This window comes from Saimiri boliviensis, chromosome X (genome assembly GCF_048565385.1).
Source record: "Saimiri boliviensis isolate mSaiBol1 chromosome X, mSaiBol1.pri, whole genome shotgun sequence".
NCBI lineage: Eukaryota > Metazoa > Chordata > Mammalia > Primates > Cebidae > Saimiri > Saimiri boliviensis.
This window is the reverse complement of record NC_133470.1, coordinates 135902812-135915343: the sequence shown is the minus strand read 5'-3', so window position 1 is coordinate 135915343 and position 12532 is coordinate 135902812. Positions and strand designations below refer to the sequence as shown.

The following is a 12532-nucleotide window of genomic DNA, read 5'->3' as shown; positions in this document are numbered from 1 at the left end:
GTACAACACTCTTATGTGGGGTCTAAGAAGTAAGCCATCATGTGCTTAATTCTACTTTGGAGAAAATGTTGACATTTTAGGTTATTTTAGGATATTGAATTACATCTTATGTTTTATCTTTATTTTACCTTGGTTTTCCTGGTTCTCCCTTTTATTACAAAAATGGATCCATTTTTGAAATCTGATTTCTAGTTTACTGAAAGCATCTAAATTTCTACCACTCTTTATATCTTGTCTCTACTTTTCATTTTTTATCAAATAGTGAAATAGAAATGAATGAAAATAATAATAATTTCAGATTTAGTAAGTATTTCATCTGGATAAAATAAAACTGATTTTGTGATCTTTTCGCAGTTTACGGCATGCTCATTTGCCTTCTATCTTATGTGGCAGTGCAAATAGAGTAGTAGTGATTTGCATGAATAATACAGGTCCTCTATCACAACTACAGGGAGATCAAAAGGAAACCATTTTCACTGATGGCATGGCTATTCCAATGGTACCAGCTGTAATCTGGAGTTTAAAATATGAATAACAGAACATTTAAGATTTTGATCTGGTCAAATGGTCTTGGACATGCTCTTGAGGTATGTCTCTCTAATTTAAAGATCAAAATGATTCCAGAGAATCATTACTTTATGCAGATGTTTAAATACTGGATCATAGAGTTGAAGGTTTAGAAATAGTAATGGAAGCAAGATTTTAAGTCGATGTTTTACAAAGTTAAACACCTTTGTTATGAATGAAACTTCCATCAAGAATCTTTAATTTTTTTCCTTTACTTTCTACTGATATGAATGAAGTGTATCATCTTCTATATAATATGCTGAAGGACACTGCTGCTGAAAATTACTTCTTATCCATTCTACAACATTTTTTGCTTATCAGAAATGATTACTATATCAGGTAAGAGGCAGTTGTAAGAGTACTATATTTATAATTTGAATTGGATATTAAAGGAAAATGAACAATGTAGTGGGGACTACAGAATATGTGCATATGTATATATATATATATATATATATATATATATATATATATACACACGCAGAGGGTATAAGAGTTTGACTCCTTTAGGTAACATTTTTTCAAAGGTGTTCATTTTCTTAATTTGGCCAGAAGAGAGAGATGTACTTTTAAAAATGGGGTACTCCAGTGATAGGACTTTGGTAGCAATGAACCCAACAGGTTCATTGCTTGCCACACTTTTATTAAATAAAATCCTGTAATGGATTTTATTTGCTAGATAGTGATATCAAAGAAAAAGCACTGAAGATTCTGGGGTAGAACTTTGAAAGTTTTATCTTGTGCATGTTAAGTAAGGTTTTACTGTTATTTCTCTTATTACAGTATTTACTAATAAATGTGATCTTAACATCTAAGAAAATTATACTACTGATATTTCAATTTCATGTCTATAATGTCATCCTTTAAAATAAATGAGTATAATAATAACCACTAAAGTTAAAAGTTTCAGAATCTAGTTAATAGGGAATATATCTGCAAACCAGAAAGTTATGTAAAGGCTTCTGAGTGACTGAAATTATCCACAGCCTGGTGACCATGACATTATATTTAACTGTTCAAGAGACTCTTAGTTGTCCTTCAAACTCTAATTTGCGTGAAATTCTGACAACCTAGGTTCTTTGATTTCTCAAAACCTGCTTGATTAAAGGGAAAAGGAAAGCTACCATGAGGTCAGCACAGTCTCAACAAAAATTACAGCTGTAAAGCAGCCCAGAGAATGATTATAGTTCAGACCAGTACAATAATTTGATGGGCATCATGACATTACAGAGACATAAAAAATGTTTAAAATATTAAATTTTGTGTTGTTTTTAAAGCAGTAAGGCTGGTAATACATTGAAATGATTGTATTTTAAATTAAATTCTGACAAATATGAAAGGGATACTCTGCCCATAGATACTCAAGTTACCTGGGAAATGTCATTTATGTGAAAGTATCCATCTCTCAACGACTATGAATAAATGAGAAGTTACCATCATATGGCATGTTTTTCATCCTAAGAACATCCATGTGAGGCAGAAGTGTGGCAAGCATTTTATTCCACATGGATGATTTACCTGGCCTGAAAGAGAACAGCTGTGTTTTCCTTATTTAACCATTGACTAGACGGAGGTTATAATCCAGTATTATTTACTGTCAACCTGATGATGACTTAGAAAAAACCCCAGATGTTTAATATATATTGCTATTTATTCTTATTCTTGGGACCAGACCCATTACTAAAGACATAGAAGAGCTATTAGAGTCTATTTGGCTTCATTTACCCACTTTTAGTAGGTTGGCTAGTTATCAGCACACTATATTTAGGGAAGTTTATATCGTAATTTGTCTATAGTAGTACTTCTTACTACTGATTTTTCTCTGTTGAATTTATTATGCCCTGAGAAGTACTAAATCTTACTCATATTTTAATGCAAAAGTGCCTTTTAAAAATTTTGCAGTATGTGAGTGGTCATTTTTAAAGCCAGAATTACCTTGATAGATTACAGAATTAGGATATGTTTTAAAACCTCTGTCACTTTAAACAAATTGAAGCAATAGCCATGCATATTAAGTGCGTATGTTTTTATAAAATGGATCTTTTAAAATGCGTTGCATAAATAGATCCTTGGAATAGTTTCATAACATAAGTGGCTCTGTCCAGTTTTGTAAGCTTGTTATAGCGATCTTGACTAAAAGTGCTGTAGTAAATTCAAAACGTCGCTTGCCGCCTAATGTGAAGAAACTCATCCCTTATTGAAATTGAGAACCTGCAGATGCCTAGAACTGTTTCTGTATCTGTGAATGTAGGACTAATGGCTCATTTGTTTTTATTAACCTTAGAAACAATAGCATAAGTAAATAGAACAAGTTGATAAGTATCTTTGAACAGAAGCATGCATCCCTGCAAACTAGATTATTAAGTCACTAGATGTCGATTACATCACAGTGGTTTGGTGCTGTAATACCCAGACCATCCTTAATCTTAGGCATACTTGTCCTAAGGGAGTGTAGTGGCTGTAGGATTTTTTTGAACAACTTCAGAAAAACACCTAGTTCTTCTAATATGTTGAATCTCTTCTAAAGAAAATTGATTTGCATGCATAGAAAGGCGTTCATGAATACTTTCTCTTTTTCAGGCCACAATATTACAAAATAATTGAAGAATGTGTTTCACAGATAGTGCTACACTGCAGTGGTATGGATCCAGACTTCAAGTACAGACAAAGATTAGACATTGATTTCACTCATCTGATAGGTATGTAACATAATCCTCATTGTCCTCTGATTGTGTTTTATACTTTTTGTATTATAAGCACTTTTTAAGTGAAGAAGTTCAGTAAGAAGTTTCAGTTCTTACTGAACTTCTATTCATATCCAGTAAATCTTTGTGTCTCTGGGTACTCAATTGCTATAATTGTTAATTATAATGATTTTGAGAGTTCTTCCTGTGTGATTAGAAATACTAACCTATTTGATAAATTCCCACGCTCCTGGAGGTAGTTTAAGCTTAGTGCTCCACAAAAACCCGTCATATTATTATAGATGAATGCATTACTGTTTTAAAAACATGACTCTGAAATATTTAATTCATTTTATACTGGTACCTTAGTGGTCTCATAGAAATCATGTATACAATGAGGTCTCATTATGTTATTAGCGCTCAAGTTTTAGAAAAGAAAACCAGGCTCATTTCAATAACTTGAGAACTTCTAAGGCTAACAAATAGATCAACTTATATTTTCATAGACCTTAGAAAGAATTTGAGGTGATCATATTCATCTCCTTAGATCACTAAGTAAATAACCTAATATCATCCAAGACTGGTAGTTAGCAGTACTTTTCAGGACAACCTCGGAAGGATGATCTGAATCTTCCCTTGTGAAATGTGCTATGCTATCTAGCCTGATGGCTAAGCAGTCTTATTTATACTTAATTGGAATTACTATTGTTAAGGTTCAAGCATGAATTTATTTGTCTTATCTTTAAAGAAAACAACAGCTATTTAATGCCAATTATATATTATTTTTCACTCCATAGCACAAGGCAGACAAACAGTAACATTCAAAGATGGATAACTTATTTATTATGTATTATTTTTGTTTTAAATGTAATGCATATTTATTTCAGGCAATCTGGAGACTTACATAAGTGATAAACCACCAATTACATTCGTGATCACTCCCTTTTCGGCTTGGTACATTTCCTTACGTCTCTTTCTTTATGACCTATCTATCTGTCTGTATGCTGATTTTTCTTGGAGCATTATGAGAGTTTTTCCACAATAACCTTCAAAATATGACTTTTGATGTCTGTATAGTATTCCGTTTTGTAAATACCATAGACATTGTAACCAGTCCTTTCTTTTTGTGCATTTATAATTGTTTTTAGATTTTCACGATTATAAATGAATGTGCTGTCAACATTCTTGTATATAAATGTTTGTCTTTTTCCCATTATTTCCGTAGGATTGATTTCGGTGAGGGTATGAACTTTCAAAGGCCAAATGCTTTTCAGAAAGCTTGTGCCAATTTACCCAGCAGTGAATGTGAACGCTAGCCTCATTGCATATTTTTCAATGAGTTTGACAATTTATTTTGCGTTTTGTTGAGGGTGTCATAAGCGACTGTTTTCAAGTATGTGTATTGGCTTATCCATATGGACCGTAGTTAGCACACATACTCTACTGTTGATTTTGATCTTATTAACCTTAAGCATGGAGTCTTTGTCAATTCTCTATCCATAATAAACTATAATTTTTGAAGTATTTTGTAGTAGAAAAATAATTGAATACATATAAAAAATAATAATTTAGTCAAGTAGTATTCAGTGTTCAACAGATATTTGTTTCGTGTACTGTGTGCCAGGTACTTAGAATTCTATACCACTAATTAAAAGTGTTGGGTGAGGAGAGATGAAGGGATCAGGTGAGAGAGGATAGTCGGCATCATAAACCCATTATGATCTTATCCGCATGTCATCTCTGCCATTGTGAACATATCATTTAACTTCTCTAGGTTTTTGTTTCCTCAACTTTAAAATTAATTAAATCAAATATGTGAGTGAGTCTTAATACTTTAGGGTCAAAAGTCTTTGTGAGAAGTTGGCGAATGCTTTGGAACTTTGATTAGAACACATATATGTTCACATACATGAAAATTATCAGGTGCTACAAGAACTTCTAGGAGACCCGTGGATTTCTGTTTTAAGATGACTTGGACCTGAAGAGATTAGAGTCTCTTTTAATTTCACAGTTACTTTAAGTATGGTATCTTTCATAAATCAGAAAGTGTCAGATCTGTGCCTACAACTCTCTGATACTTTTCCATTGAAATTTAAATCAACATCATTACCACCGTGGCTAGCACAACTTAGATATGGCTCTTCTTTGACTTCGTCATTTCCTGCCTTCATCCTCAGTTGCTTTGCTCCAGCTACACATTTAAAAAACAAAAACAAACAACAGAACCAAACAAAAAATCAACTTTATTGAGATATATTTAATGTAAGAAAAACTACCCATATTTAAGGTATACAATTTGATAAATTTTGCTATTAATATATACACTTAAAACCATCATCAAAGTCAAGATACTAATCATAATTATGTAGTTCTTCCTTTACATATCTACCACGTTTTTCTATCCTAGGATATTACTGATCTCTCTGTTACTATTTACATTTTATAGTCTCTCTCATTAGCTGCATTTAAAAAAATTTTTTTAAATAGAAATATACAACATATTTTTTTTGCCTGTCTTCTTGCCTTCAGCATAATTATTTTGAGATTCATTCATGTCCCTATATTGCGTGTGTCAATAGTTCATTCCTTTATATTGCTGAGTGGTATTCCAGTTTGTTCTTTCCAATTTGGGGTTATGATAAATAAAACTGCTGTGAATATTCATATACAATTCTGGGTACCAGTATATATTTTTTATTCCTTTTTGATAAATAAATAAGTGTGGAATGGCTAGATACTGAATAGAGTTTCTATATCTATAAAATAGTGAGAGATACAATATTTCCCAAAAATTGAGAAGTTTGAAGTTTGTTTCCTCATATACATGATACATTTTGCCCCAGATCAGAAGTTAAGTAAAAATCTTTTCACGAAGAAGCCTGAGTTATTGAATGTTATTCTCTCTCTAGCTATTTTATAGGACAATTTTGATTCTTACTAAGACTATTCATATCTTACTCTTAATGTTAAACATGGAGTCTTTGACACCTCTCCACCCATAATAAACTATGGTTTTTTGAAGTGTTTTATAGTTGAAAAATAATTCAATACCTATAAAAACAATAATTTAGTGAATATATTTAGGGATGCTTGGTTTTGTGCCTCTATAGTACTATCATTGATTTCAGTTAGTGTGCTAAAGAAACAATATATATGGTATTTATCTTTTATGTGCAGTATAGGTCAATTTCCATTTAGTAACAATTGACATAGAAATGATAGTCTGCATTGCAGAGTTATAGACTAGAAGACATCTTTTGTCTAGTGATCTCATGAATCACTTTTGGTTAATCTTAATAGATTCTTGTGTGAACAAGGCAAAAGTTGAAGAAAGTGAACAAAAAGCCGCAGAGTTTTCAAAGAAGGTAAGCTTATAAAATATTAGCCCTAATGGTTAGGTTAATAATTTAATCATAGCAATATTCTACCTTCTTTATTAAGGTGAGGCCTTCTAAATGTTTCAGTTATGTGGTACTTTGTATTTTTGGATTCAAACATAGCCATGGAATATTGATTTATTTCCTTATAAGATAAGGTTGCTATTGTTCCCTCCTCATCACATTTAATCCATTATGGAAAAAAAACACTAGCCACATTACACTAAAGTGATAAATGGAATAAAATTACATTGCTGATTACATCACTTACAAAATAATTATCATTTTGTAAGTGATGCTGCTACATCATGTAGGCCTGGTAGAATTTGAAGATCCCTATTCTTTCTGTGTTAATGTCATAAATGCCTTTGAGTAAATGCCAGCTTTATGAATATCTGAATTTCATTAGATCTAAGCTTGTCTTTTCCATGTTTCATGAAAGCATAGCTATAATTTTATTAACTCACACCACAGTTTCTCTTTCTTTGTTCTAGAGCCTATTAAGCATTAATATAGTATTTCTCTGCTTTTGGGTGCAGGCAGAAAGATTGTGCTTATATACTGCTGTCTCTTCAAAGTTATGACTTACCTTGGAGATTAGATAATCACTTTTGCTATCACTCTAGAAATTATTGCGTATTACTGAAAAAGTTACTTCAGGGCATCTGAAGAAATGTCTTTTCTCTTTCAGTTACTAGAATAGAGCTTGAGCATAAAATGTTTGTGTGAAGCTGTCATTTTTATTGGTGAAAGAAAATGCATGCTTTTTGATTAATAGACCTTTATATTTCCCATTTTCTTGTTTTAAGTAGCACATTTAAAATTCCGTTTGAAACATCTTAGAATCTCCTTAATTTTTGGCTGGTACTGTGATTAGACACTATAAGACTAGAACAAATCGTGATTATCTGTCTGGTAAAGTTTTTTTGTGAGCGTATATATTGTGGAAAAAGGAGTCCTGAAGCAATAGAAAAGAAGTTTCAGTGTTTGATGCTTTCGTTTCATCACTAACATTTAGAATGAAAACATGTATGGTCTCCCAGTGGTTAGCTACATGCATCCTCTTGTTCTGGGTCATTTTAAGAGGCAGTATAAAGTCATTTTTAACAAGTGCGAGAATGAGAGGCAGTAGTTGTAAGATCTGATATCAGCTTTTCCACTAATTAGCTGTGACTTTGGGTAAGCCACTTACTGTCTTTAGATCTTAGTTTCTTCATCATTAAAAGGAAAGAACAAAATTAGTGGACTTGTAAGAAGACCTCTTCCAGCTCACAGATTTCAGGCTTCTGTGATTCCTATTTGCTGTGTTTGCAGATTAAGGTAATTTTAAATTAAAAGCAGAAACATTGTGTGCCTCTCCTTCAACATACTAATGAACCATTTATAGAGGAAAAATTGTGTGTAGTGTGCTTGTGCAGGTGCCATGATTTAGAAGCACATAGGAGAAGCTAACTTTGAAAGTGGGGATGGGAGTATAGATTGAGATAAATCTTAACATGGATAGTGGTAAAGGCAAACAAGCTCACACTGGAGGACATCCATCTTCTTAATGAAGTAGGAAAACAAGGTCATTGACTGAAGGATATAAGCCTCCTTCTCTCCAGGGATCTGGGGTGGGTTTGAAATGTAAAGAAATTAGAGAATATTTGGACCAGGGTCTGTGGTACGTTTTCTAGGGATTCAAGAAGAGATGAATAAAAGCATTTCAGGTTCAATCCAAACATTATTATTGTCCGGTTTGCTCACCCACTTTTTCTTTAGACTTAGATCAGAATGGCAGTTTATAATTTCCAAACATCAAAGCTACTATGAGGATGAATATTTGTTAACAGTGAACATACTTTTGTATTGTTTCACAAACTCTAAGATGGTTTTGGACAGTAAGATGTATCACTTTTAGAAACAGAAATAACATTTTTAGAATAATGTATAGACTTCTAAATTGACTTGAAACCACATTGGCAATAAAGGGCAAATAAAATGTTCTATAGCCAGACCCAGGCAGTATTCACTGTAAATATGCAGGCAGGTTTGTGCCTGCTTAGAGTCCTCTCTGAGGTAAGGGCTAGGGCAGGGTACAGTAAGGAATATTAACCATTAAGAGTCTTTTGCTTTAGCACCCCATATTTTAACCTCTAGCTTTTCCTCTCAGAACATGCTATACAAATGTTTTGGTTAACCATATGAATGAGACTGCTATTACGGCATTCTACCGTCAGAGTTTGTGAAGTACCGCTTTATGGATTCTAGCCTACTAAGATTGTAACAGAAACAATTCCAATTTGTATTATGATACATACATTTGAGCATTCTAAAAGTGCAATTTATTTTCAAGATGAAATTTAGTTAAGGAGTTGAAACTGCTTGAGGATTTATTTTTAGATTTCACTTTCTAATTCATTAAACTTAAAAGTATAGCATGAGGCCATGCGTGGTGGCTCACGCCTGTAATCCCAGCACTTTGGGAGCCCGAGGCAGGTGGATCACCTGAGGTCAGGAGTTCGAGACCAGCTTGGCCAACATAGTGAAACCACATCTCTACTAAAAACATAAAGATTAGCCAGCTATGGTGGTGCATGCCTGTAATCCCAGCTACTTATGGGGGCTGAGGCAGGAGAATTGCTTGAGCCCAGGAGACGGAGGCTTCAGTGAGCTAAGATCATGCCACTGCACTCTAGCCTGGGTGCAAGAGTGACACTCTGTCTCAAAACAAACAAACAAAAAAAGGTATGGGATGAAATATTTTTAAAATTATTAATTCTAAAATTGAGTTTTCAATAACAAAACAATAAAATTGTTCAATATGTGTGAAGAGAGACTTTTCAGTCTATCTTTTTGTCTTTGTATGTTTTTTTTCAGAAGTGAAAATGCGTTTTCTTACCTTGGGTGGGGGCATATTTCTTCTTTACTACCACTACCACCGCAAGCAATACCCCACCTCTACTTAGATACTTAATTGTTATGAAAATAATCATGAGCTGTGATTTTCTGAGTGATCTGGGAATTCAACTAAGTAAAAACCACTCCACTTATTTAAAACATAATGTTCTGTAAAGCTTTCTCAAAACTATATTATTAACTGTATATTGATGGTGATGATCATTGCAGTTCGATGAAGAATTCACAGCTCGGCAGGAAGCTCAAGCTGAGCTTCAAAAAAGAGATGAGAAAATCAAAGAACTTGAAGCAGAAATCCAGCAACTTCGAACCCAGGTAATGAAAGAAGATATAGACTTTGTGTCATGTCACAGTGAGTTCGATGGTAGAAAATTGTCTTGTTACATAGAAGGAAAAATGTGACCAGAAGCAGACGTTTTGGCAGTTTTACATTTCGTCGAAATAACTCTACGGATTTTATATTCCAGGACAATAAATCATTTTAATGGTTGGAAAAAAATAAAGCATTAGTTGCTCAAATGGCCCTGAATATTTTAAACAGAATATATTACACAGGCAAAGGTGTTTTTGAGATGAAATTTTCATGATGATTTGAAAAATTCGGTACAGACTATTTTCTTTCAAAAAGAATGTGGAAATGGTCATTGATTATAATTATCCCAAAAGCATCTTGAGATCTCTTTGAATCTCAAATAAATTTCCACCTACATTTCCTATGGTGAAAAGCTCCCGTATACGCTTAAAATTTCAATCAGGATATCTAAACTTTCAAACTGATTATGTATTCTTCTCAATATACTTTATGTCTTAAATGAAAATTAAGAAATTGAATATGATGTCCTAACATAGTGGGTGCTCAGTAGGTGTTTGTTGATTGACCAGATCTGTTTCCACCAGTCTAATGAAAGATTACTTCAAAAATCACCAACAAACTCCAAAATACCCAGTCCAGGGGCCTTTTCCTCAAATGGTGACATTCCACAATGTTCTGTCCTCTGCTCTTTTCTTTTCTCTATATATTCTTCCTGTAATTTTCCATTCAGTATCATACATTCACATATCCCCTTTTGGTAGGTGTCAGTTCTTTGGAGTTTGTCTTCTAATTCCAGCTCTTGATTAGCTAGCCCCATAGGATGGTCCCGTTGTATGTTGAAATCAAACCCAGTTTTGCGATTTTCTCTCTTTCCTTAAACCAGTTTCCTATTTAAATTTTACCACCCAATATAAAGATGGTGAAGCTGGAGTTTTCTTCCCCTTTTTTCTGCCCCACCCACTGACAAATTAAGCTTGTCACTATTTTATGTCTGTTCTTTCTTCGTGTCCACTCGTACCACACCTCTTTGCATCAAAACCCAGAGACCTTCAGGTTTACTCTCTTATGACATCCTACCTGGACTACTACAATTGTTGCCTAGCTTTTCTCCTTCCTCAAGTTCATCCTTTATGTCAGTGGCAAATTAATCTTCCTGAAACACTTCCCCAATTATTGTTACTCCAGGCTTTAATATGTTCACTCGTTGCCTGTTGCAATTAGGATTAAATAAAATCTCCTTACCAGGAATTTTAAGCCCCTCTGGCATGGGTCTTTCCTCCCTTATCTCCCCTTTGCAGCCTAGGCTCTGACTGCTCCCCTAACTACAGCCTCTGTTGCAGCTAAGTCACCTTTCCTCCCTTCACATTTGGCAATTCCTATCTCCATATTTACCCTTCTGCTAGCATTTCCCAGAATTAGTTACAGAAGTGCCAATAGGTTGTTCATGAGGAAAGCCTTCCATAGTCCAATAAATTGAGTATACATGAAATTCTCATCCTGGAGATTCATAGTATTCATTAGCATATTAAAGGTCCCAAATATTTTATATTGAAGAGACCTGTCTACCTCTTTTTCACATAGATTTCTCAGACTCATTTGACCACAGCACCCTTTATCTCAGAACATCCTTCAACATCTCTTGGAAATAGTGTTTTCATAGAGCTTAGTTGAGAAATGTTGGCGTATATTATTCTCTGTCAGAAATTCTCTCCTTTGCTCATCTGCATATGCGAAACATGTCCTTTAAGACCAAGTTCATTAAGACATCCCTTGGAAAGCTTCACCAAAAACTCCATTAGCAAATTTCTCTGAACTTTCATATCACTTTTCTAGACCACTCATGGGATATTGGTGTACCTGCTCTATTTCTTCCGCTAGAACATAAACACCTTGAGGACAGTGTATTTATTATTGAAGGCCCTACTGTACCTAGCACAGGCCTTTATCACATAGTTAGTAGTTGCTTACTTTTGGTTAAATTAACTGTAAAAACTACACAATCATGAAGTATTCTCAACTCCTGTCCTCAAGCATTCCTCCCATCTTAGCCTCCCAAGGACGAGCTGGGATTACAGGTGCGAGCCACTGCACAGGACTGTATACTCTATAGTTGCCCAAAATAATGTCAAATACTAAATTATTCATTTACCATATTCAATTTATAATGCAATGTGGTAGTCTAATTTAATTATTAAAGTCCTAATTGTTCATGAGAGGGAAAAGAAAGGCTGATATGATTTGATTTTTAAAGACTGGTGGCATTTAATATAAATATTTGAGATTATTAAATTTGTAAAATAATATATTTAACTTTAGTAAAATTTTATTTAAATAATAGCATTTTGTGGTTGTATAAAATTCACAAAATAAATATGATCTAATAGAGGTAAACATTGATGTTTACAAATGTATGTTATTTTGAATTATGTTGTCTATTAATTAAAAAATGGGACACACATTTCACCTTTTAAAGTATGAAGAATATCCTTTCATACACAAAATTTGTAGGATAAACTACTAATTTTCTGAACCTTTAATTTTGCCACAATTTCTTTGATCTCAAGACTATAAAATCAGACTTTTCTATAGTTTTGCTACTTTAAAAGTAAAATTAAAATAATTTTCTGTATTTTAATCTTATATTTCTTTCTAACCTCAGGGAGAATTGCATTCCAGGAGAGGATGATCATTTG

At 33.5% G+C, this 12532-nt stretch overlaps 1 protein-coding gene across 5 annotated transcripts in view; it reads left to right on the top strand.

Moving 5' to 3' along the window:
• Positions 1–12532, top strand: part of DIAPH2 (diaphanous related formin 2) — a 914837-nt gene that overhangs the window by 233400 nt on the left and 668905 nt on the right. For all 5 annotated transcript variants that reach the window (XM_074391645.1, XM_074391644.1, XM_074391643.1 and 2 more), the window contains 4 exons: positions 790–906; positions 3148–3266; positions 6552–6616; positions 9737–9841. In XM_074391645.1, the coding sequence (XP_074247746.1) occupies positions 790–906; positions 3148–3266; positions 6552–6616; positions 9737–9841 (406 nt within the window). The remainder of the gene's footprint in view (positions 1–789; positions 907–3147; positions 3267–6551; positions 6617–9736; positions 9842–12532) is intronic.